Source organism: Protomyctophum parallelum (assembly GCF_964188405.1).
Source record: "Protomyctophum parallelum genome assembly, chromosome: 1".
NCBI lineage: Eukaryota > Metazoa > Chordata > Actinopteri > Myctophiformes > Myctophidae > Protomyctophum > Protomyctophum parallelum.
Window position 1 is genome coordinate 84535735 of NC_139697.1, and position 27370 is coordinate 84563104.

Genomic DNA, 27370 nt, shown 5'->3' on the forward strand with positions numbered 1-27370 from the left:
GAATCATGGCCGGGTCTAATCATCTCTTGATTAGTGACTGATTATCTGCTTATCTCACGACTCACGTGTGTGCACTGTGCACACCTTTAGTTTTATTTCTTTACAAGACAGATATTATTTTTGCGGTCTTTTGCGCAGCGCTGGAATCAGTGGCGAGCTTTGCGCCCCTGCACCTTTAAGGCAATGAAGAAGAAAAGCGGGTGCAGATGCAGAGGCGAGGGTTATTCCATAATGCTGTGAGGCAGGGAAGGTTAGCGCACCGACCAGTGTGATTTGTACGGCTGTGCGGGAAGATGCGTGTGCTTGTTGCTTTCTGGATGGAGAGAGGTGGCGAAGAGAGAATGAGTTTTCAGTACAGCTAACAATTTGCCTCTGCTTCAAGTCCATGCTGTTTTTTCAAAGCCCAACTTCCTGAATTTTCATCACTGGGAACTTTTTTTTGTTTGTTTTTGCTATATATTTACGCACGATTATGCTATTAAATATTTATTCGTAGTTTTTTTTTATTTTTGTTTTTTGTTTTTTTTTAAGTTTATATTCGGACCCATTTATGTTTTCCGTTGGTTTTGTTGTTTGGGACTTGTGTGGTGTTTGCGTATTGCTGCATGCGTCTCCAGCCTCCCGTCTGCGCTCTGACTCAGCAGCAGCTCTCACCTGGACCGGAGCGCAAGGAGCTCATCTCCCCATGTACCAGCCCGCAGAGCCTGGCCAAGAGACACCGTGGGGAAGGCTGCACTGAGTCTGAGGAGGACCGCTGCACTGGGCAGTCCAAGGAACAAGACGCACAGTTGGACCATAGCTCTTTCCAGAAGACAATCAACAGAACCTCGTACCTTCTCTTCCCAACGTGAAGGAAGGATTGAGAGAGAGAGAGAGAGAGAGCGAACGAGCGAGCGAGCGAGAGAGAGAGAGAGAGAGAGAGAGAGAGAGAGAGAGAGAGAGAGAGAGAGAGAGATAATTTGTGCACCCTCTCTTTCATTGCAATTGACTTGTTGAAGAAATAAAGGAAAATAAGGAAGAAAGACTGTGGAGAAACAAGAAGAAAAAGCATAGTTTGGATATTGAACGGAGCGGGGCATGTGGATATTGGCTATTATCTTTTTCCAGTGCATCTTGAATGGTAGGTTTAACATTTGCATTTCAAATCAGCTATAAGTTTCTGTTAATTATTCCAACGAACTGACCATGCAACATAGGCTACAAAGTAGACCATCATTATGTAGCAATTAATATAGATTTTTTTATTTTAGGGGGAATGAAATAGGGTAACAGGCTGTTGCTATGTCCTGGCACAAGAGCGACGAGGGGTAGTTGTTACATCCAGACTTAGGCCTACTACATGTTGTGTTGCATACACTCTCAGCTATTAGCCTACTATGCATTTTCTGTATTTAATTTAGGTTTATTTTCTTCCATGAGGAGAGCAGCTCCAGCCTCAGGAGGAAGAGAGAGAGAGGGGGGGGGGGGGTCGTTTTCGGATGAATGGTATTGGTTATAACCTGCACTTTACCCCATATGCGGATTTATTTTAAGGAATTTCTTTCTTTCTTTCTTGCTTTACAATTATTTTTTAGAGAAATGTAGGCCTACATGCTGCAGTTATTTTGCATTTCGAGATTGTACCTAAACAACCATACTAAACAAATTGGGGCTGGGCCTAAGCCTGTGTTAATTTGTTAGATAAATTAGATGTTCAGTTTGAAACCAGATTTTGATATCTATAAGATGTATACAAATAATATGCATTATCTAAAGTAATTAAATGTTTTTGAATTTGTTTGTCTCCAAACTGCAATAAACACATTTCATTTCTATATTTGAAATCAACTGCAAAGCTGCACATGAAATAGGCCTACATTTAAATAATATACAATTATTTACATATTGAAATAAGAATAATTTTCACTCAGGTAGCTGTATTGATTTTTCAATTCAATCATTAGCCTACTCCTAAACCAAGACAGATAATTATGAATATACATATATGAAGTTAAATTACACAATAGACATTTCAGAGTAACATTATATGGTTTATGTATAAAATGTAACTGTCTGTTCTATAGATTACATGTACATGTTTGTTAGATCTATTCAGTAGGCCTATATTATTGAAAAGGGATTAAATAGGTTGGCTGTGTCTTCTTTTATGGCATTGCAACCGCCATATTAGAAGCACAGACATGGAGTCATTTTGGACTGGGGGTGAAAGAAAAAAAACCAATAGATAAACCCTTCACTCTTTCCCAAATGTTCCCCTCACAAAATGCATCCAGATCCTACTTTCTTACATAGTGAATACATAAAAAAAGATACATTTGATAAGAAGCAGTTGTGTTTTTAGTTTTGGTGACCGATTTAACAGCGAACACAAGAAGGGTGTGTGTGTGTGTGTGTGTGTGTGTGTGTGTGTGTGTGTGTGTGTGTGTGTGTGTGTGTGTGCGTGTGTGTGTGTGTGTGTGTGTGTGTGTGTGTGTGTGTGTGTGTGTGTGTGTAGTTGGGGGGTGCACTGAGGAGGACAAGGGGTAGAGGGTGGGATTGTGTGTATGTGTGCGTATGTGTTGCAGAAATTAGCTTGAAAGAAAATTGGGGCAGTTAGGGATCTTCTAAAGGATAGAAAAATGGACATATGCAATGTAAACTGATGGTAGATGGCGGTGCGTCAACTAGAGATGACAGGAAAACCATTTTGTGGCCATGCTGAAGGGCTGAATGAAGACAGTGGTTGTTTATAGGGGATACAGTAAAAGCAGTGGCGGTGGCGTATAAGCCTCTTCTCTATGATGGAGGCATGACATTCTGCACAAAGGGAGACGACCTGCTCCACAGGGTGATGTCCATTTGGAATACAGCATCACTCAGTGGTTTGCTCAAACATATGCTTGTCTGAGCACGATCCATTTCTTTGCTTGTAAATGGCTTTTTCAGTCTCTTTGGTCCAGGCAACCTCGTTGCAAAATGGCTGCTGCTACGTGCTTCAACATGGAAACTTTGAATGGCAATAGCAGCACTTCTAATTGTGTGGCATGTTGTGTCTGCCTGCTGCCGTTGCAGTGCATTTCATATTGAGAGACACCATTACTTAGTTCAAAAAGTCAATATTTTTGCTAGTCCAAGTCTCCAAGATAAAAAATTGCATGCAGAAATGAGAATTGCCCATGATATATACACTATGGCAGTCCTTGCTTTGCAAAATATGAATGCACTTTATAGATGCTGCACACAGTTTCAAAAGACACAAACAATTGTGTGAAATTGAATGAAGATTTTACACAGTGTACTTGTATTCACTGAATATCTAAGTGATTACACTAAATGCCCAGGCACCTTGTAATAGCACAGTTTGCACATCTTCTGGCCGGAAAGATGTGAATTCCAGAAATAACAGCTTTTAAGGTCATGGTCTAGCACATGCTCCTGAGGTGGTCTCTATGGAGACCTGGATAATGAGTGTTGGCGCAGTGTGGGCTAGATTTGAGCAAGGCTGCACTCTGTGCAGGTGACCCCGGAAGTGCTTCCCCACAAGATTTATGCTTGGCACTTTCTTTTGTGATTACTAGGCCTATGTTTGACATTAGGAGGAATTGTGATAGTTAGTGTAAGAGCTTATTCAGTTGAAAGAAGCTTTTAAATTGCACTTCTCGATTTGAGGTGAAATATGCTTCACTATTAATGTTTACTGTAAAATGTAACCCTGAGTTTACCTTATGTTCACAGAAGATTTGCCTGTTCATGTTGTTCAGCGTGCTTATTGTTTTACCACAGTATACGCTCAATTTGCTATGTATTGTACTAAAATCCATTTGGGCTTTTAATTGCAGTTTTCCATTTTTGGGGATGAATTTGCAAGCTAATTGTTACTAATTTCACTCTACCAGGGAGTGAGAAATAGTTGTATAGTTCATTTCAATGGCTCTTGAGCTTCTGGAGTGCCCTTGTGAAAGTCCTCTATTAAAAGCAAAATGGAATGAGAACAACAGATCTATCTATGGAGAGATAAAACTGGGAAAATGCATAATGTTGTTTGTTTTGCCCAGCCGTGCTGAGGGGCAAATCTGACACATGCTCAATTGGATGCTAATAAAAGCTCCCTCAATTGGTGCTTAATACTCTGTGCATCCACATTTATAGCTTTCTGCATAGGATGACAAGGAGCAGTGGTCGAGAGGGTACATCAGTTTAGTAAAACACATATTACACCCCATTTTGGTTCAAATCAACATAAGGACTACAGTAGATCCTGTCTTTCACCAACTGTGGACGAGAAAATGAACGATATCCAAGGCTGTGACATCTGAATACCTGTCAGCTAATTTTAGACTGCTCGTTTAAATCAGGAATAGCCCATGAACCTCGATAAAACTGTCATGAGGACAGCGATTTTAATCAACAAATCACAGAGATGAGAGTATAGGATGAAGATATCAGACACTTTGACTTAATAAGTAGGCCTACTCTGTTTTTGTCATTAGCCAAAGAAAAGTGGTCAATATAATTTGCATCCTCATGTACATTTCCGTGATAGATGTGTTGTAATTATCTCTGTTCCATTTCAGAAGACAGCATATTTTTCTCCACTCTGACAGCATCAGGAAAGATATTATTATAGAATTCAGAAAGCTCCGTCCTGTACGTGTTAAATAATAACCCAGTATCCTGGTGCTAGAACTCCACAAATCTGCACAGCAAAATAGGGAGTGTTCATTTAACTGGATATTGCTGTATGAGTGCATCCATAACACTATTCCAACAAACGGTCACTCCCAGCTGATGAAATTCAATATATCTTGATCATATCTATGAACAGCACTGTTTTGGGGTCATGCTCAGGCCACTGAGGAACTATGTCTTTATAGACCAGTTATACATTGGTATAGCCTATATCTGTCACTTCACACTAGTTCACATACATGTGGGAGGGTTGACAGTCACAATAACACATCAGCACAACAGACCACCAGCCTCTTAGAGTAGGGCATTGCTATCAACAGAGTAATATAAGGTCAATCGTTAAAAGGCTATATTTGTTGCTATTTCAGACTGTAGCAAGACATTGAGGTCTATTTGCTCAGTGTAATAAGTTACACCTTTTGGAGGGGCGCCAGCCCATCCTATGTCCAGCTTTGAGGGTTTGTGTAAACCCAAACGTTGAAGATAAAAGTGTTAAACACAAACATGTGTAAACAAAAACATTGAAGACAAAAGTGATATTGTGATTGGCCAGAATGAGATGATGTATGATGACATATGATAAGAGCGCCCCTCACTTCACACAGGTGTGATTTTGTATACATTACATATAATACAATCAATGTCCAACATGCAGTAATCCTGATGCTCTTTCCCTACCACCAGAAAGGCTTTCTCTGTCCGTCAATAATTGCAAAGAGGGGAAATATGTTGTGAAAGTTTGATATTTAACGAATATTGTATGTGAGAAGAATGACAGAGAATCACACTCAAGCTTAAATTAGCCTACAGTCGTCATGACGGCCCAAGTATCCTCTATACGCAGTAAAATATTGTTGCATTTTTACTCACAGAATGAAATGTTCACTGTGTACGATTTGCTTCAAAATAAATGGTGTGTGTGTGTGCATGTGCGTGCGTGTGTGCGTGCGTGTGTGTGCATATGCTTTACTTTTGGCTGTTAAGAGGGAAGTAGATTCAAGCATATGTTAATGGCTGCACAATGAACTGTTAAAGGTTTCATTTAACCCAGGCCAGAATGCTTAAGGAGATGGTGGTGTGTAGTGATGTGGAAACAAGCAGGACAAGAAGGCAGAGAGGGACATACACGTTCAGCTTGTGCTACAGTATGTGGAAGCTAATGGTCAACTAATTGTACAATTTTGGTTAATGTTTCTCCCATACAGATATAGCACTGTTTTTAAACACATCAGTCAATTACGGTGGCTGAGTTTGCCCAAAATGGAAAAACCTGCTGTACATGCGGAAGATTCCTTCCCCAAATATGTATTTTCAAAGTAAATACTGTTGTGTTGTGGTTATAGAAATATATTTTTTCCATTGTAGTATGAGTCAATAATGCAAAACAAACGTGATTATGCATGTAATACACATTTCATACATATACGTAACATAACAAATAATAACAATAGCAACAACAACAATATTTGTTTTTTGTTGATGAGTGAAATTGCCTCACCTACACCTGTACTTTTGTCTGTCCTTGTTAACATTTTGATTGAGTATAAGTCGTTTTATTTTAGGAAATGTAATACATATTTGCACAGTCAGCTACATCTTTTTGGAGGTCATTATCAGACCAGTTAGGAAGCTGGATCTGTGTAGAGTAGACTACTGTATATCCTTTGGTGCTGAAAAGTATATTTAATTTCACATTGAGTTAGCACGATAACAGCACACATCAGCACAATGAACAAGAAGCAAACACATTGACTTGAGGTCACTAAACAACACAGTACTGTACACAGTACTGTACATAGCTGTGTAATGCTGAATTTGTGACCACATGAAAACAAAGATTTGTCAGATATACAGTAAAATGATTATACAGCCATGTCTCATTTGTATTAATAATTCTGTTTTATTGCTGCTATATTTGCTAAAGCTTTAGTAAGGCTTACTGGAACCTACTCTCTAATTTTGTGTGTAGTCTTTTGTCTCTTGTAATTTAATAGAAATTGAATGTTGATTATGTAGTTGGTGACTCAGTTATGTAAATAGTATGTGCTGTGGGCCTAAATTACTTTTGGTCTCTGAAGTCGTTTTCTGTTGTGTCTCCGCTGCTGCTAAAATAGGTGAATTAATGAACTAAGTACATTTGAGGTGTGATTTGTTTTCTAATCAGCCTTCATCTATAGGCTTCCAGCTAAGGGCAGTAGGTTAATGCCTCGATCACTGTAGGACAACACCTACTGTAGATCTCAGGCTATACTATAAATATCAGCATTTTCTATGACTCTTTTGTCTTGCTCTATTTTTTTGTCTACTCTACAGGACATTATCCTCAAAGACATATCTGACCATGATCTTGAACATTATGTAACTACGGTATTCGCCCAAGTGCAGGTTAGGTAATGCACCAGGGAGACATTGTGGCATTGAGACTGCAGATTACATATTGTATGTTACAGTAGGGTATATTTACTGCTTTGCCAACTACAAATGTAACTCAGGTCCATTTGACTAACAATAGAGGATTTAAGACGTTTAAGTGGTTATCATCCAGCAGAAAAGAATCCGGGGACTTTTCTCTAATGTGGTGCAAGAACATACTGCGTAGCTATTATTGGAAAGCCATTTTTAAAGGCTGTCACTAGGGTAATGGGAGTGTTTCCAAATGACCCCTACAGAGACACACACTCTTGGGGTTTCTCCACGCTGGTCAAAATGTGTGCTTCTTACATGCATTTCTGCACATGCCTACATTTGAAAGGATTGTTAAGGTCGCTTTTCCAGTATATGTTTCATATCTATTTTTTAACCAAAAGTATGGTTAATCAAATGTTTTAGAAAATAATGATAAAACACCAAATATACAAAAATACAAAGTACACATTAAATCTAGAAAAACAATATAGTTGAAATAGACAAAAATAGGATAAATCTTATACATAGATTAATGTATTGAAATGAAGTTTGATTCATAGGCAACATAACATTTATTTATTTTATATTAGAAAAGGTTTCCGAAAGGAAAAATAAAGTTCTTTGAAGTTGATCAAAATGTTTCATGATATACAGCTACTAACTCAAAATTAACGCAAACATTTTTGAGGAGTTGAATATCTGCTAAAATATGGTGCTTTTGTAATTTAATGGCATTACATGTCACTTCAGCTTTCATAGATAATTGCCTATTACATTTAACAATTTTGCTGTATCACATAACTATATTGTTTCATCTAAATATTGTGAGAATATTGAATCTGAAGGTCTCTGGCAATTTACATCCCCACGGCAAACCATTGGATGGATTTATGAGGCATATCCGAGAAGCGCTGATTAGCATTCAAAAACAGCACTATTCCTGGAGTCTGAAATGTGTAACATTTTCAAAGATTGTGGCACATGTTTCAAGTGTTGCTAGCCCCCAGGTCCATTCCGCATCAGTCTGCACTATATCAGGCCTTCCCCAGAAGTGATTATGCTAATTGCTGTTTGATCAGATGATTAAATTATAATTCGATTAATCCTGAGCACTAAATGCTTTGAATACGTTAATGTGTATTTTGCTGCTTGGCTGTGTTTATATAGACCCACTGTCCCTTGTCACTAGGCAGCCATACATGACTGTCAGATGACAGGAACACACATTGAAACACACCACCCACCTACACGACGCATTGTGAGCTTGTAAATCTGACCGACACGGTCGTACAACAGAGCATAAATGTAACACTTATGTTCGGGGGAAAGGAATAGTCACGTTGTTAATTTAGGGAATGAACAAAATGTTTTACTTCAGCATTAGATGATTAATAAAGAATGGTTCGCATTTGTATGCAGATTGAGTGTAGTTACAATGCCATCAATTTTTCCCAAGTCAGTTTCTTTTCTTTTTTTTTGGTTTGCTTTCTTTTTTTTTGCTACTTTCAATTGACCAAGTGTCCATCTGGGTGATTTATAATTGTGCTGTATGGACTGTCCCCAAGCGGGAAGACTGAATGATGAGGACAATGTTGCAGATGTTCCCCGTACTGTTCCCTCGCCCCTCTGGCACCAGTATGTTCTGTTGTATACTGTAGTACTGTATGTGTATGGTATTTTTTAAAGTAAGGTTCATGGTCTGGTTGGTACGGTGGTTGGTTCTGTTCTGTCTCATGTGACGTTTAATATGAATGGACTAAACCAGAACATAGAAATTCTCTCTCTCTCACACACACACACACGCACGCACGCACGCACGCACGCACGCACGCACGCACGCACACACACACACACACACACACACACACACACACACTGCACAAAGAGCAGTTTGACTGGCTATTAAAAAAAAGAAAAAATAAACAAATTTACAACATGAAATAGAGAGGACTCTGTTAAAAGGAAATATACAGTACTTGCCTTTAAGGCAAGTGGAGGATTGTGGGGGAGGGGAACAGTGTGTAGATAGAGAAGGGGAGGGGCACTGGACAACGTGGCTGTCAGCGGAGTGTCTAGTCATCCCATCAATCCCTCCACACTGGTCAACTGCAAACCTCTTTGTTTCTCTTCAACAACTGGCTGCTGTTGGGTCTTTTTATCAGCTTCACGACACTGCACTAATGCACTTTACTAACAACAGATGAATGAGCTGCACATAAAATGCTATATAAAGTGTGTGTGTGTGTGTGTGTGTGTGTGTGTGTGTGTGTGTGTGTGTGTGTGTGTGTGTGTGTGTGTGTGTGTGTGTGTGTGTGTGTGTGTGTGTGTGTGTGCTTGCGTGCGTGCGTGCGTGCGTGCGTGCGTGCATGGCTGCGTGCATGGCTGCGTGCGTACCTGTACATACGTGCGTGTGTGCGTGCGAATCATAGTAGTTTATTATGCTACATGCGAACATGGTATAGTACATGCATGACAACTGCAAAATAGCTGCTTCCTCAAATGGAAAACATTTGGAGATGTTCTTGCTTTGCAATTTTTTCATAGTGGGATATCAATTGCAGGTCTACTTTACTGTAGCATCCACAAAGAGTAGAATGCTGTGTTGTGAATGTGTGGTGATGGAGGGATTATTTGCACCGTAGGTGTAGAATACAAGTATGCATGAAGACAGACTTCTGTAATGGCTCCCCTCCTACACTACTGTAGCATTCACTACTGAAGGCCTGTGCTGTACTGTCAGTGTATGCACATTGCACTGGAGATATTCTTCAAGCTGTCATTCCTCCTCCTTGAGTTAATCTCCCCGTTCATCCCTGCCTGCTGGGTTTAATGTCCTACCGCTTAGCTCACCTGAGATCCCCCTTCTCTCTCTACCAGCTATTCATAGGCTAGTATAGCAATGGCATGCATGGTACAGCACAACTCTGTTGAAATAAATATACTGTCATGTAACACACACACACACACACACACACACACACACACACACACACACACACACACACACACACGTATCCATATATGAGAAAATAGATCAATTGAGATGATTACTCCACTATCATGCCTATAGTAATTAGGCATACATTTGAATTAATAGTCACATTCATTTATGTGTGATTCATTTAAATATTATTCTAGATTTGTTGTATAGAAAGTGAGCTCAGTCAGTTTGGTGACTCCAAAGCTGCAGTGCCTTAGGATGAAAATGCATGTCAACAACTAGCTCTGATTCATACTTTGATCTTGATGCGGACTAATAGCGTAAGTTGCAGCACAGTGCAGAAAGCCCTCTGCATATCAATGCTGTGCGACAGAGGAAAGCTAATGGAGCTCTTAAAAATATCTGATATGTTGGATGTGGCTGTTTTCACCTGCTTTACTTTCTCGTGTTATCTCTTCACGTCTATGCATGTTAGCTTCAACCGTTCAATGGCAAAAGCAAGGCCTTGTTTATGTACGGTAGTAGAGTTTCTGTAGTGTTCAAACCGACCCGTGACCTCTGACATCCCTCTGTGTGTGCGTCCCTCTCTTTATGTTTGTGTTTTTTCTCTCATTCTCTCCCTCTGTGCTGCTGTCCAATAGTCTGACATTTTCATTTCACCAGCTGGAGCTGATTAAGGTCTTCCAAGTATATTCAGTCAGTCTGTGGGAACTCCTCCTCTCTCTCACTATCTCTCTCTCTCTCTCTCTCTCTCTCTCTCTCTCTCTCTCTCTCTCTCTCTCTCTCCCGCTCTTTCTCCTGTTAGCGTTCATGTAAATGAGCATTCACATGCATCAACTAACCCGCTCCGCGGCGGCAACCCCTCCGTCTCAGCCTCCGGAGAGTTGACATCAGAGGAGGATATCATTGTATTTTTTTTACAGAGCTGCTGCGTGGCACTGAGCGCACCGCTCAACATTATTCATGAGAGCAAATTGGGAGTTGGTGGTTTGGGTGAGAGTGCGGGGTCCCTGTTCTCTGCTCCATGCATCGCTTTAGGGGCAGAGCGCTCCTCTATTTGCCGCTTACTGAGCCCCTAGGGCAGGAGATAGGAGGGGTGGGGGAGGCAGAGTTGCCAGATTTTGCGATAGAAATAAGCAACTAAAAATAAAATATATAACACAAATCTGGTACAGGGACACGGACAATTAGCCTACAAATCAGGTTGCCTTGATAGGAAAATGTTTGAGAACCAACAACTTTTAGGACGCAAGAAAGCAAGCCCAAAATAAGCAACTATACTTTAGAAACAAGCCCAAAATACCGGACCCCGCAACTACCAATATTTTAGTAAAGCAACTTTTACAGAAAAACAACACTGACATTTTCATAAATTGGTAGACTATAGGCTACCTAAGGTGACATTTGTGTATTTTTGTATTCCTACATGTCTCTAGTTTATATTTTGGTATGATACATCTTCGAATTCTGTAGCTTAATGCCTGTTATCGCAAGTTATACAGTATGTGACCATACTGTACCATTAACAACGTATATAAGGCAACATTTTCACAATTTCATTATGCTTTAAGTAGCGTGAAGTATGTGATGTGTCAAACTAGGGGGTTTTCATCATTTTGAATCCATTGCAAGCATTAGGTTTGCACAAAAAACACTCCTTGGGCTAAAAACGACCATAGCCGTCATCACTAATGTCTCTTCCCAGTCTCTTCCCAAACAGGCTGTACACTACCCTGCCTCAATTACAGGGGTGGACAAAGTACTCCACCCCCAGTACTTCGTCAAAGTATCTGTAAATACTCTTTTTCAAATATTACTCAACTACAACTACAGTCAAAAGTACCAGGCATATATGATGAACACGTTCAGAAAGAAAAGATGGAGTACTTGTAGAGAGGCTGGGGAATTGGGAATTGGCTATACTAAATTGGGGAGAAAATGTTTTTCGTTTTTCTTTTGTCTTGAAGGGCCATGTTTTGCACAATAACAGTCTTCTTAATATGTCTGCCCACGATCTCTGTGATTTATACAGTACGTTTATTTACCCCACAGTCACTGATACTAAAATCGAATGTTTTAATTTAAATTTTTCTATGAATCTGTGACTTGACACGCATACTGTTATAAAACGAAAATAAAAAGATTTTGAAAAGAAAGAAAGAAAAGATGGGGACCGGGGAACTACGGGTGTTTGGTCGAGGTAAACACACACAGGCAGAGCAGAGAGAAAGCCCCTGACACATCAGTGGGCTAATGTACAGTCTAATGCATAGCCCTCTTTATGTTGTGTGTTATTGATCAGACATTTACTTAAATAAATTGCCTGGGTGGTTTTGGAAGTAGCCCCTGATGGGTGCTGTCGGGATTGACGGAGGCCCACAGCAGGTTTCAATCCCATACAGTACATTATAGGGACATGTTGAGAGATAAAGGCTTTTTTATGACATGGCTCTGTAGGAGGCTAGCTGTCTATGAGGAGAACTCGGTCTGTCTGTGTGTTAGGGCTGGGCAACTAACCGAAAATACATCAAAACTTATATTTAGGACCAATAAACCGTTAACCATGCTAATGTAGGCTAATCAATTAAATGAGAAGCAGGTATTTGTGTTTGATCGGTTACCTTGTAACTGACACTTCTTGTGCAACATACAAAAATAGTGGAAATAGCCGATCTACAAGATCACGACGTGTCACATTGCAAAGCGTTTCTCATTTTTTCCACAATCGTTCATTAATCGTAATCGAGGCAAAGGTTTGATATAATCATGATGTTGATTTTATGTCGTATCGACCAGCCTATAACGGTTTGTCCGAGAGCTAATCTCACGAACAACTGGGCCGATCAGCACCAGATTTCACATTGCCAGTAGACCAAGGAAGTACCTCCATACACTTTCATATTTCTTTATATTTATACTATGGCGGTTGAATGACCGTATAGAGCCTGACTATAGGTCATAGATGGCTGAGGCTGACGTCACAGGCTGGTCTCATAAAGTCCAAGATCTGAATGTAGATCTGTCCGGAAATGGCTTGCAACAACAGAAATATTATTGTTCAGTGGACCTGTTGCTGTCTTGCCTGTTTCTCATGTGCATGTCAGTGTGATTTACATTGATTTGGCCAATCACTCATGTACAGTATAGCAAACACCCCCCGTCCTTACACTGAATCCTTTGAGACCCCCCCTTGCCCTGCATGCACTCTCACTTTGACCAAAGTGTGTCTGAATGGTGCCCTTGAGCTGTGTCACGGTGCCAAACCAAACCAAGTTGCCCCTTCCACTGAGCGGCTGGGACAGGACAGGAGGAGTGCATTAGGAGTCAACTGCAATCCAGGATTAGAGCCTTCAGCAGGGGCTGCCACCAATAGGTTCTGACATCTGGGACTGTGCCAGCCATTTTCAGTGGTGGAAGAAGAATTCACATTTGTTACTTAAGTAAAATGTATCACATTCTAGAAAGGACTACAAAAAACAATTATAAAATGAAATAAAAAATATTATTGAAAATGTAAGTGAGTATTGGCATCAAAATATGCTTAATTCCAAAAGTACTCAATATGCTGAATGTTCAGTATACAAATCTTTTGAAAATACAGTGGCAATTCTACAAGCTCAGTGAAATTGCCGAGCTTGTAGTTTGGCTGTTTTCCAACAACCTAAGTAGGCCTATAGGTTAGTTACTGTATGTTTTGTAATAATTAAAATGTACATAAAGTAACTAGTAACTTGAGCTGTCTAATAAGTATATAATATTTGTCTCTGAGATGTAGTGGACCAGAAGTAAAAATTGGAAATAGCCTACTCCAGTAAAATCTCTTATTTTGAAATCCACCGTTCTGAGAGGAAATAGACTACTTCTGCTTGTTATTGTGATTAGCATGCTTGTTGCAGCTAAGATGTAAACAAGACATCACATGGATTACTTACCGGTACAAGCACAATTTTGGCTCCTGTGACTTAAAGAAGGGGTACTGTTTGGAAGTGTGTTAAACCCTAAGTGAGTCGTGTTCAATTTCTATGCTGTAAATAGAGGTTAGCTCTGATAAAATGTTGACTGCATTTATCAGGTACACAACATTTCGGTCTTTTCTCTTCATTGTTAGTCGCACCAGCGACTACTGTATGTGCAACATAGTTCTTTGATACAGTAGCGTTGCGCTCCGACTATTCAGGGGTCATTGCTTTGCTGGCTTGTTGTGGACATTTTTGTCAAAATTCCACTTTTGCCACAGACATACAAAATGAGTGGACAATAATAAAGACACACATAAAGAGCTTTCCCTGAATGACCGTAACAGGTCTGTAACTCTGAGATTGTTACGGGTCCATTTGGTTCAATTTGTACTAATTTGTCTCTCAAAGTTAAGGGCATCCTATGGACTCTTAATAGGCCTATGCCATAGTGTGATAGTAAATATTGTGTCATACATACTTTTGGAGACTTCAAAAATTCAGTACTTGGGTCTTATGATCAAAATAATCAAAAATTTGCTACGGACAAGACCAAGTCTTTGTCACAGACACATTTGTCCATGTAGGCTACGGACATATTGATGACCCTTGCCTTGAGTATGTATTGTGTATGTGCTTGCACGTGTGCCTGCGTGTGTGAAGGGCTGCTCTAAAGATGACTCTAGGGTATTTCTTGCTGACCTATAGAGCTCTATACCAGGAACCATTCCTGAAATGTCAAATCAGTTTTTTTCTGCCTCAGTGAATATAGGGGAAAAGTAATTGTTTTGTTTTGAATACCAGGCTAGAGTGACCTAATCAATGCTCATCTGGCCAGTAAGCAACTAAACATCCAAAAGAACATTGCTAATTTCGGATGGTTGACGTTCAAAATAGTACCAGCACAGAGAGAGAAATTCAGATGAAGCCTTCCTTTGAGTTGTGGACCAAAGTGTTAGTATGTATGAATGCAGCCTTAATCTGCCCACCAGGCAGAACGCTAAGCGCGTATCGATGGGGTCCACACAAATCTTTCATCTCCTGTTTTAAGATTCAGCCCAGTGCTGGTTTGATCTTTCAGTGGTACTGTTCTCAGTGTTGTCAACAGACAGAAGAAGTGTGCCTCTTCACTCGACACACTCGGAAATGTGGCAGATACAGCTAGAGTGTACAAATTAATGGATAAATAAAAAATCACACCCGTGTGAAGTGAGGGGCGCTAATATATTTATGTCTAACTCATGTTGATTAGGTGATGTAATGGTGACAAACAGTGACAAAACTTTATTGTTAATGGCATTTAATGTTTGTGTTAGGAACAAGATGACGTAGATTTTCCCATCATTGTCAATGGTGTTTAAAAAAAACAACAAACCTGTATATAGGAGGGGCTAGCGCCCCTCAACAAAAATGTAGGTAGCCTACGGCAGGGTGGAAGTAGTTTATTGCTACTGCAATAATTGCACATTTATTGCTTAATGCGGAATACTCATATTATACGTCATATAAAATCCAATCGTTGTCTGCTTCTGACGGAATTCTCCACCATATAAAGCTTTTTAATGATATAAAACAGGATCGCTGTAATCCATTTTTTGGCAGCTCCCATTGCTTGGCGTTTCCTTCTTCAGCGATCCTAGAGTTTCACTTCCTTGTTTACGGCCCGACTAAAGTGTCTCTTTACTAAATCTATGGCACTCTCCATGGTTTGAAATTGACTAGCAACTCTACGTCTCACCTCAAACCTCAAACCCTTAGATCTCCATATATGGAGCTGACCTGTTCTGACATTCCATATGTTGATCCTTCCCCATCCATCCTAGCTCTTCGATGTCTCCTTTTTGACTGATACCTGTCCATTTAAACTCTAGACGGGCCTACCCCAAAGTTATTAGTGCAGCCGCGCCTGGCAGCCGGTGAAAACTAGAGTTCTCAACAGGCCCGAAAATTAAGGTCCGGCCATATCTGGGCCCTCATCAAACCCTGTACACTCAAGACACTGCCCCCGCTGCCATCCTTAGATCTCCATATATGGATCTGACCTGTTCTGACATTCCATATGTTGATCTGACCTCATCAAACCCTGTACACTCAAGACACGCTCCATATAAATATGGCCAGTACAGAATTCATTCCATATGTTGATCCCCATGCCAGCACTCGCCCAGCAGTCTTCTGTCACCCTCAAACCTCTTACTGGTCTCCTGTGTTTCATTCTTTTATTATTTTTGCGACTAACACCTGATCTCATCTTACCTTGTGTCATAACCCCCTCCCTCTTTTGTGTATCATCAGATTGCCAGCTCAGTGTCATGTAGCTATGCCCTCATCTCTGGTCCTACCCCCCCACATGTGTGTGCACGCACGCACGCACGCCACGCCACGCCACGCACGCACGCACGCACGCACGCACGCACGCACGCACGCACGCACGCACGCACGCACGCACGCACACACACACACACCACACACACACACACACACACACACAATTTTCGTGTTTGTTTCTTTGCACCTGCAACCTCCTGTAAAGGTTGAGCAAGTCTGACTGTGAAAGACAGGGCCAGAGTAGCGTGAAGGAGAGCTGAAGGTTAGAGAGGAATACAAACACAGCCACGCTACAAGAGGGAGGCAGAGAGAAAGGAGAGGAGAATGGCAATTTGCTATTATTAGTATTTTTAAGACAATAGAGTTAGAGAATTTCTTTGACCTTTGTCGTGGCTCCCGTCTCCCTTGAAATTTCTCTCTCTCTCTCTCCCTCTCCCCCTTCATCACTCCCTATATCTCTCTTAATAGCCATCTGCGTGTAACTGTCTGAGTGCTTTCCAGTTCTCCATGATGCTGCTCCACCCCTCACTGTTTTCCCTGGCAATACACTGAAAAATAAATGCACTCTGACTATATGTATCTGAACTATTGGGATCTTGGCAGGGCTGCCGTCCATCACAACTCACTCGTCCTAAGGAATCAGCCACCCAGAAATGGGAAGGGGGCTAAATTTTTAATGAGTTGGCGCGAAGAAGATTGAGACAAAAGCACTCGTGAGGCAGCCTCTCTTTCTGTCTCTCGTTCACCTTTCAAACACACTCAAACCTTTGGCTGTGTGATGGTTCTTTGTTCTCATTTAGAGTGCAAAGTACCGCAGCTTTTTGCACAGTATTTTGTTTTGACACACTCCCTAATTCGCAATATAAATAACCTTTATTGCTAGCATACGAATAAAACGAAAGAAATTACTGAAAAATAAATTTCAAAAAGTAGAAACAGTGCATGACGTTATGAATGCAGCGTTCCTTTGACTTTCTTCTTCATTTCATTGGTTGTGCATCTTAAAGAAAGACATTTTACAGCTACTGAGATAAACATGTCATGTACAGTAAGATTCTAAACTCCTTAAGCTCTTTCACACCAGGGATGACTTTTTTGTGCAAACAAGTGAATTTGAGTCCTGAGGTAATTGGCAGTATGCCGGTCATAGATTGGCCCAGGGATGAAATAGGTTTGGGGTGCATGTGTTGGGTCTGACGTACTAACAGTCCCACAGTCATGAGTCAGACACCCTACCCAAAACCCAACCTTAAACCTAATCTCACAGGAAGCCAATTATGGGTTAGTTTTAACCTACTACGGGTTAGTTTTAACCTGCCGTGCATGGCGGGAGTGACAGTGTTGTCGAACTAATCCCACTAGTCCCTTTTTAAGAGACTTTTACATCTCTTAAAAAAGGCAAGTGGGGTATTCACTTACTTGGCTTATTGTATGTGGTAGAATGAAACGACAATAGCCTATCTCTTAAACCTGTTATCTAACCAAAAAACTATTAAAAATCACACCCGTGTGAAGTGAGTGGTGCAACTCCATGTGGGGGTTCTCGGGGGGGGGGGATTCCAGACCCACAGGAATGCACCCAGGGTGCCGGCCCGGTGAGCTGCCCCGTGTCCGAAATGGTAGAGAAATGACAGAGTTACCATGTGGGGGTCCCTCTACTGTACTGTACTGTACTGTACTGTCACTGTTACTGTACTGGCACACCCGAAATCATCATATATACAGTTATTGTGTGTTTGTTAGGTTGCGCACCGGTGGTGAAAAACAACCATGCTATTACCCATACCCATACCCACCCAGGCAGGCAGCCACAGGGAGTGGTTGCACCACTAAAAAAAACACATACTGTACTTGGAGATGAGGGAACTGAAAGAGAAAACATATTAAAATACAAACTTTGGCACTTTACTGAGGTACAGTACAGATATGAAGATACTAAGTTAAATGTTTAGGCCTCTTTAGTCTACACTGACTAATACCAGTCTTTTAAAGTGAATTAATGTTCAGCATCACAATCAATATTAGGTCCCTTAAGAACAGTCTGGTCCTTCTGTGATCCAGATGTATACCTCCTGGAATAAGACACCATAAAACTGTAGTTGTTGACAACATCCATTCACCCTTCAACACCTCCATGACTACCCCTCTGTGTAATGCATGTGTGAAGTGAGTGCAGCAAGAAATGTGAGGAAACATGTGTACGTGACAGTGTTTGTTTGTCGTAACGGACTGAACGACCAGTGGGAGGAAGCGGACAGTGATTTGAGCGCGCTCATTAGGAATTTATGAAGCGCTAAAATGTTTGGTCCCTGGGGAGGAGGGATTGGCAGCTGTCGCACAGGCAGGCAGGCAGTCCGGCTGGTGACAGGAAGCGAGTGTGCATGTTAACAGGGCCAGACTATACAGTACAATGGACTGTGGCTGACTGTAGGACTGTCATGATAATGATTACTTGACACAATTAATCAGAATATATAAATTAAAAAATGCGTTTCATTATGGCTTTTAGGCTTCGTAAGAAAAAGGTCCACTGGGCACATATGAAAAACTGAAATATACAGTAGAAATGAATACAATATTGCACTAGTACAATCACTTCTCCCCCTCACATTAAGGATATTGTCTTAATATACTCAATATTTTAAAAAGCACACATTTTCACATACAGATTTCCCTTTGTGATTTTGAGACATAATCAAAGATATGTTGTTTTATTAGATCTTTTACCTCAGCAAATATAGTACTGTATATTATAAACAAACTATTGTAAATAACATTTCAGTTCTGGTTAATATGCCTCAATATTCAGATTAACCGGAAATACATTTGTTTCATCATTGTACATTTTAGCTAGCACTATGTCAGTATGTCACTATGTTATCATACTGTAGTGCGTGCACGCCCCAATGCACCATCCAAATAAACATGCAAGCAGATAACTCAAATCTGTGTCAGACACCTGTCATTAAAATGTTTTTGATGGCTTGGAAAGAGGGGATATTCACAAACCCACTGGAGACTGCAGACCTCCCTGTGCACTTCCAAATGCACTCGTTCTTTTCAAGAGCCAAATACATGTATTTTCTGTAGGGTGCTGTAGACTAGAGAGACAGGCTGCTGAGGTGTAGGGAAGGAGAATTACATGCAAACACAGACCTCCAGTCGAAATCTACATTGCAAATGGTTGATGCACTTTGCAGCTAGAGTATGTCCATTCATTTCAAGCTAAAAAGCCAATGAACACAAGCAGATTGTAGAGCAACATTACACAGTATAGTGTTCCTCAGGTTTCTTGATGGTCAGCCAATGGAGATTCCAAGATAATATAAACAACACCCTTTCTCTTCCTGGAAAGTTGAGTCTACAGCTACCTAGAATCAGTAAGCCATTAGACTCCACCTGTGGCCTTCCCACAACACCTGCCCATCTCTATCCAGCTGGTACCTTAAATAGTAAGTCAGTTACCACCTACAGTAGTTGAAAGAAAATTAGCTTGTTGAAGTGGTTAGCAGGTAGCTAATGTTGGTGATAACTTAAGAGGAATTGAATATTTGGAATGTAAAACTGATGATGACCTGCACAAACGCACGCACACGCACACATGCACGCACGCACGCACGCACGCACGCACGCACACACACACACACACACACACACACACACACACACACACACACACACACACACGTACACGCACACGCACACACACACACACACAAAATACTGCTTAGTCACTCACTGTACCTGTTTCACTCACATTAGCAGCAGGGGTTTTCAACAGGTGGCCCGTGGACCACTAGTAGATCCGTGGAGGTATTGCATGTGGTCCCTGACGAAACAGTGCACTAAACTTTTCTGCACTGTTCCGTGGAAGTGCGTCTGTGTTGTCAGTTACTGGGAAGTCTGAGTTAAACATGGAGTGCCGTGATTTCTTTCCACCCTAAAACATGATCATCAGTTCTTATTATTATATAAGGAGGTATAATTTTTTCAAAAAAGTGTACAGTATTTGTTAAAATGTTGTTTTTACCAGTTTGCCTGGTTTGCCTGGTGGGTGGTGATGGGTGGTGATCCACCTGAACTGAAGCTGCACCCACAGCTGTAGTTGTATGATAAAGGGGGAGGGGTTAGGGGAGGGGCTGATAGTGTGGTGTCACTATATTACTGTTTATTTCATTGGCTCGTTTGACTGTCAAGGGTTCAACCTCCAGGAAGAAATCCTAAATACAAAGTTAATACACCATTGCACATAAAAACGACTCCAGGGTGTCTAATGACTAATGAGTAATGAAATACTGTCACCTCATAGACACATGAAAAACTGGAAAAATACAAAAAATGTGGCACTCCACATAAGAAATCCACATAAGAAATCCACACATAAGAAATTCCACAGAAAAGGGAGTTAGAATCTCATTGAATCATTATTTGGAAATGTGCCCATATAATCATGTCATCATGTGTCTGCTCTATCAGTACTGTGTATCAGTTAATAAAGTAAGAGAATGGAATAAGGGTAACCGTGGGATAGGAATAGATCAGTGGTTCTCAACCACCATCTCATACCACTCATATATTTCAGTTAAAGAATGCCTGGGCTTGATAATTGTTCATTAATTACAATATTTTTATTAGCTATTAATTCAAATATTTTCTATTTGATGGACTTTTGAAATACTGTATTATTTAAACATATTTTAATAATTTAACAAAGGCATTTTATTTATATTTTAAAACATTTTCCCATGGACCACCTGCAGGCCTATAATTATGCCATGGAGTATAGGTTGAGAAACAGTGTAGAAACAGTATAGCAAGTGTTACGAAAGCACTAATCTTAGCCCCACATATGCATATCCCATCCCAACACAACAGTGGTCCCCAGGTTGATTAGTCAGGGTGGTGGTCCTGGTTCACAATCGGAAAACCCAATTGAAACCCCCTGCTGTATATATACAGTAGGTTTGCGCCTCATGAATCATCACACAGCCGTGTTGATCCTCAAAAGTAATGTATCCCCAACTTTAGTTGACACTGTTGTTTTTGCCAAGCGGCGCTACTGTGCAACGTGGTATATTGGCTATTTTAGCAGGATTACTTACACCTGTGGCATCAGCATATGATTACTTACACCTGTGACATCAGCATATGATTACTTACACCTGTGGCATCAGCATATGATTACTTACACCTGTGGCATCAGCATATGCGATGCGATACCATGCGAGAGTGCAGTATAGCCAACACCAAGACAGGACTCCTGAATCGCTGCCCTCCACACTCTAACCTAATTAAACAAAATGACAGGGTCTATAGAAATATAACATTGTGGTAAAACAATGTAATGTCATTACATCATCATATCCATAGTTTATTGATTATAAAACTGGTTGTTGGTCAAATCACACATTCTGATTTGCTGATAGGTGTGGTATAATAACCATACGGTGGTTATGAAAGGTCTTTGTACACTTATATGAATGGATAAATATACTTTCTGTCTGCCTGGAGACATCTGTGATGACAATATTTTTGTGTGTTTGCAAAGGCATGGGGTCGTCAGGATATACAGTAATAAAGGACTGTCAATACAGCATTGCGGTGCGTCAAGAGTGACTGCTCATGGGGACTAATCTTTGGACAGTGATCACAGTGAAAAGTGGTGTGGCATTGTCATCACTAGGACAAACTATGTTACACTGTACTACTGTAACTATGTTACAGTAAAGGTCCATTCACAATCCAGGCGTAACATACTGTACTGTACATGAACCAGAGTCTGCTGGAGTCCATGCAGACTGAATGTTGCAATAGCACATCTCAGCATTTGCCCGGCCTGGGCATGTCCGCGTGACGTATGAAAAGGAATCCATCGCATTGTCAACAAACAATGGAAAATAGCGCTTTTACAAGCACAGTGTTGGACATTGATCGAGACTGTGTTGAAACCAGTAAGCCTATAAGGCGAATTGCGGACTATTCATCCTTCATGGTCTTTCTGCAATGTACTGTATATGACTATGTCAGTACCTTTATACTGTACATGTGTGTATAAAGGTACCAGCTACAGATTTTCGTCAGCCAATGTTTTGTGTTATTGACAAGGTGTGATTGTTAATTCCCTGTGTCAATTATGTCTGTCTCAGTCAATGAAAGCTTGTGATTTGAAATGTTTTTTACTTTTTTCACATTCACTGTGCAAGTCCTCCATGAAAGTACGTGGGAATTGTATTGTCTTATCTCTAAACGGATTTGGTGATCTTTAGCAAAAAGAAGAGCAATAGCCTCATGGGACACCTATAGCCTGGAAGGATGACTGCTCTGTGATTATTCATCCTCGCTGAGGACCCGAGGAATTGCGGCAAGTTGGTCGGATCAGCAGTTGTCCAGAACCGCCCCATAGGCAAAATACTGATGACATCAGGGATCTCCCCATATGGGCTTAAAAGGGACAAGGCAGACAGACACAGACAGATACACAGTAGTTCTCCATTCCATATACAGTACAGTATGGGCATAAAAGGGACACAGACAGATGCATACAACGGGTACTCTGATCATTCTTAAATACCTACTGTATGCCATTGCCAATTAAGTCAAGATAGTGTACTAGGCCATAAAGCTTAGGCTAAGAAAGACAAAAATACAAGCCTACAGTGTGGGCAGGGTGCTTGTATATACGGTAGTTATTTTTGGGTCATTTCGGGCATATTTAGCATGCACATCACAAAAGCTTGTTGCGAGTGTTGTGGTTTGTGTCTGTGAGTGTGTACATGATCTTGGGGAGGGGGAGGGGCAGCAGCAGTGTGTTGTACAGTATGGTCAGGTGTAGTGCTGTGCAGGCTCTGCTATAGTTCATATCCATCGCTGCTCTCCCAGGGTCCAACTGCAATGCCTCTTCATAGACAGCAAGATGCCATACTCCAAGCTTCTTTCACTGCAGCAGAGAAAAAACACTTTTGCCAAGCAGAAAAGGCAAAATGGAAGTCCATAGAAAATGTGCACAGTATAATCACAGAGAAAGAACCACAGATATAGTATAGCATATTGTGAATATTTTTTATATTTGTTAATTAATAAGAAAGTGGCCAATAAATTGTAACATTTACATTTTATTATTCTTGTTTTTTGTCGTTTTGTTTTTCATCACCTCATTCTATTTCCCTTTCTCCTGTTGTTTCCTATACAGTTTTCAGTGAAGATCTACGTTCCAGCTTATATTTTGTCAATGCATCTGTGCAAGAGGTAGTGTTTGCCAGCACCACAGGGACTTCGGTGCCCTGTCCCGCTGCAGGCGTGCCCCCCGTCTCGCTGCGCTGGTACCTGGCCACCGGCGAGGAGATCTATGACGTGCCCGGGATCCGCCACGTGCACGCCAATGGCACCCTCCAGATCTTCCACATCCCCCCCTCCAGCTTCAGCAAGCTCATCCATGACAACACCTACTATTGCACAGCGGAGAACCCCTCAGGGAGAATCAGAAGCCAAGATGTCCACATTAAGGCTGGTCAGTGGCTTCTTACTTTGTTCGCCGCCCACATGTCTATTGACACTTTAAGACCTGAGGTCGATTCTACAAATTCCTTCTGAATTGGTAGTTCTCACACTTTCAAGATGTTTCAAAAATGTTCAGAAATAGTAGATGTACAATCTCGTTGCGAGCTTGTATATCTGCTATTTTTGAATAGCCAAAACAAAAATCTAAAATTACACAGATGCTTTACTGGTTTTCATAACATTATATACTGTAGTGATATTCATCCAAAGTTTATTTTCTTTCTCTCACCATTATATAGTGTACAGATTTTCAGGTTGTAAACAATAAACTTAATCAGAGAAAAGGCTGTTATTTAGCTACAGTTGCTACATTTGTCAACAAAAATGCTCATCCTGTAATATAATTTCATCCATTACCAGCTCAGGTTGTTTGTTATTATCTTTTGAGCCAACCACATCCTAGAGGAGTGGCTGGATGTTGAGATGTGGTTTCACTATTATTCATCTAGTAGAAATAGTACTACTGAAACCATTAATACACATTAAACCTCTCTATGGTCTCCTTCCAGTCCTACGAGAGCCCTACACTGTCCGGGTGGAGGATCAGAAAGCCATGAGAGGCAATGTGGCGGTCTTCAAGTGCATTATCCCTGCCTCAGTGGAGGCCTACATAACCGTAGTGTCCTGGGAGAAAGACACAATGTCAATCAACCCAGAAAGTAAGTTGTGGCATCTTCCTTTACGAGACAAGCTACTATGTGTGTCTATATTATGAAAGTATTTTGTAATCCAATATACTGTAGAATAGACACTAGACACTTTATGCAGAGCTGTCCCTTCTCATATAACTGTAAGTGATACCTTACAGATAAATCCATCCTGTAGACTAGACGAATAACAATGAATATTTTGGTTTGTACTTTGTCGTGCCGCTGCTGCACACCCACTTTTAATTGATCTATCATCTATTAATAAGCAGTTCATCTTGGCATGAGGTTAGGGATTGTGACAACAGAGAGCTATGTGTGGTCTGTGTGAAGGGACCTTTTGACACGAGACACAACTGGGGCCATGAACCAGACAAGACACTGGATTTAGTGTGTTTCTGGGCCTGTGTGTGTGTGTGTGTGTGTGTGTCTGTCTGTCTGTCTGTCTGTCTGTCTGACCCAATGACAGTGGGGACAGTGAGGTCTCACTCTTGTGTCGGTCTTCCACGAGAGCACAGGCTGCCAGCCATGTCACTTAGTCTCCATGTCTATTGACCCATTTCTCTGGCTGATCGGAGCCACAGCAGCATTCAGATCATTCAAATCAGTTAAATGGAACGCTCGCCTGCGTGATTGTTTCCCAGCCCTGGGGGGTAAATTCACTCTATGTGGGGCATTTAACAAACTCAATAGACAAGAGCTAATGTCATTTTGCTTTTGGATGGAGGGCAAATGTTGGCTAGAAATTGCCTTTTTTGTTGACGCTTCACATTTGTCTGCTGAGGCGAAAGCAGCCATGTTGAAATCTATAGCAATCTCTTAATTGTCCATAAATGGATTTGCCCTGAGGACATTTGTTGAGCTGTGGGCATATAAGTGTGATACATACAGAATGTTTTATATTGAATCCTGAACTTAGACTGAAAGCTGTTGTTTACTACATTGTTTTATCTACCCCCTCGTATTTATAGCACTTTCAGTTATTTGTGTTGTGTCAAAGCAATTTGGAACGTTCAAATTATTTACTAACCATATACCGATTTACCCATTTACCCAAAAAAGAAAAACAAAAGATGAAAAAAACAATGTTGAACTGTCAAAGTATTTGTCTTGCGCTGTTCAAATGAACTGTAGCTGTCAGCCATGTAAACGCTGTCAAAACAATCATCCAGCCACCAATCCTGCTCTTCTGCATGCTCAATAATGGATGACGGAAGCCTATGAATCCATGAGCAAATGGTCTTTATTCACATCTCAGTGCACGCATCATACCGACACACAGTCCATTCCCCTTATTCTCAGTTCCACGCAAAATAAAAATGAAATTTCAATGTTCTGTATACACTATGTGTGTGTCTGTGCTTGTGAACTTTAACTGGCAGGCAGCAGCTGAAGTTGATCAAACTCCAAAGCCTATGGATCAATCCAGTATACAATGTTTTATTTTGTAAAATTATAATAATATCAACACGGCAAGAAAGAAAAACTAGCTTTGAGAAATAAGGCATTTCTGTCTCTGGTATATGAATAATTGACTGGATGGTGTAGCATAATGTGCAGCACCAATCCAACAGGCCCTCTGTGGGTCTCACTGGACATAGAGCACTTTGAGTTGTTGCAGGGTAGACTAACAATGCACCACTTACTGTACACAGCCATGGTTGGTCCACTGGCACAAATGGATGACAATAATAAATACATTCATTTGGGACACCCATAAAAAGCTACTGCGGTATAGTACAGTATGTGGTCTGGCTGTCAGTGGGGCCAGCTGCCTGATATTAACCCACCCCTATTAGATACAAGTAAGACGCGCAAACGCGGGAAGCGAACGCAGTGTGTGTGTGTGTGTGTGGTTGTTTGTGTGTGTGTGTGTGTGTGTGTGTGTGTGCTACAGCTGCGCCCTCTGGTGTGTGTGTGTGTGTGTGTGTGTGCGTGCTACAGCTGCGCCCTCTGGTGGCGGGCGGGTGGTGTCACAGCGGGACAGACAGACACACACACACACAGACATGATCTGCAGGGTCTCATAGTTAGTGCTCACTGCGTTCGCAATTATAGGTGGACACTTTCCAGAATTCAGTCAAAGTTTTAAAAAAGAATACAAAAAAATTGCAGAGCTTTATTGTATTTGTTTGGTGGTTAAAGCAAGTAAACGTGGCATAATTCCGCCAAACATGGTAGACTATACTGATGACATGAATGAATGTTATAGGCCTACACACAGTATATGCATCATTGACAACCAATTTTACAATTCAGGCATTTAGCAGAGGCTCTAAATCCAGAGGGATTTACAGTACATGTCATGATAGTCAATAGTCAATCATGAATCATGCGTAAGCCAACTGCATGGGTGAAAAAACTAAAACGCTGGCCTCGTATAGGGTTCTGCGGGTTCTACAGACTGCTATGGTCTACATGTCCTGGCATGGTTTTAGGTACAGTAATAGGGCTATAATCACTACTGGCATGATGTAATTATCAGTGATTGCCTTATGCATTTGACATAGTGCTTTCTTAATTGACAGTGGTGGACAGTAAAGAATTACATTGAGTCCTGTACTTAAGTACATGTTTTTGAGTTTATGCATGCCCAGCTTTGTGTGTTTGTGTGAAAAATAGCGATGATGTGATTGGCTGAGCATGGAATTGAGATGATTTGATTGGTTGAGCAAAGTACGTATTGAGGATAAAAAGTGAGGGCAGAAAAGTGAGGATGCAAATTGTGATTGGCCAGAATTAGATGATATATGATGATGTACGTATGATGATAAGAGCGCCCCTCACTTCACACAGGTGTGATTTATGTTATACTTAAGATGGCCTTACTCCACTAGATGTTAAAGACATATATATTGTACAACAAC

General features: G+C 40.9%; 1 protein-coding gene across 2 annotated transcripts in view; it reads left to right on the forward strand.

Annotated features, from left to right (window-relative positions):
• The first annotated feature begins 650 nt into the window (after positions 1-650).
• The window catches only part of dscama (Down syndrome cell adhesion molecule a), a 112913-nt gene continuing 86193 nt past the window's right edge, over positions 651-27370 (forward strand). For both annotated transcript variants that reach the window (XM_083779942.1, XM_083779941.1), the window contains exons 1-3: positions 651-1120; positions 23489-23806; positions 24366-24515. In XM_083779942.1, the coding sequence (XP_083636068.1) occupies positions 1078-1120; positions 23489-23806; positions 24366-24515 (511 nt within the window). In that variant the 5' untranslated portion in view covers positions 651-1077. The remainder of the gene's footprint in view (positions 1121-23488; positions 23807-24365; positions 24516-27370) is intronic.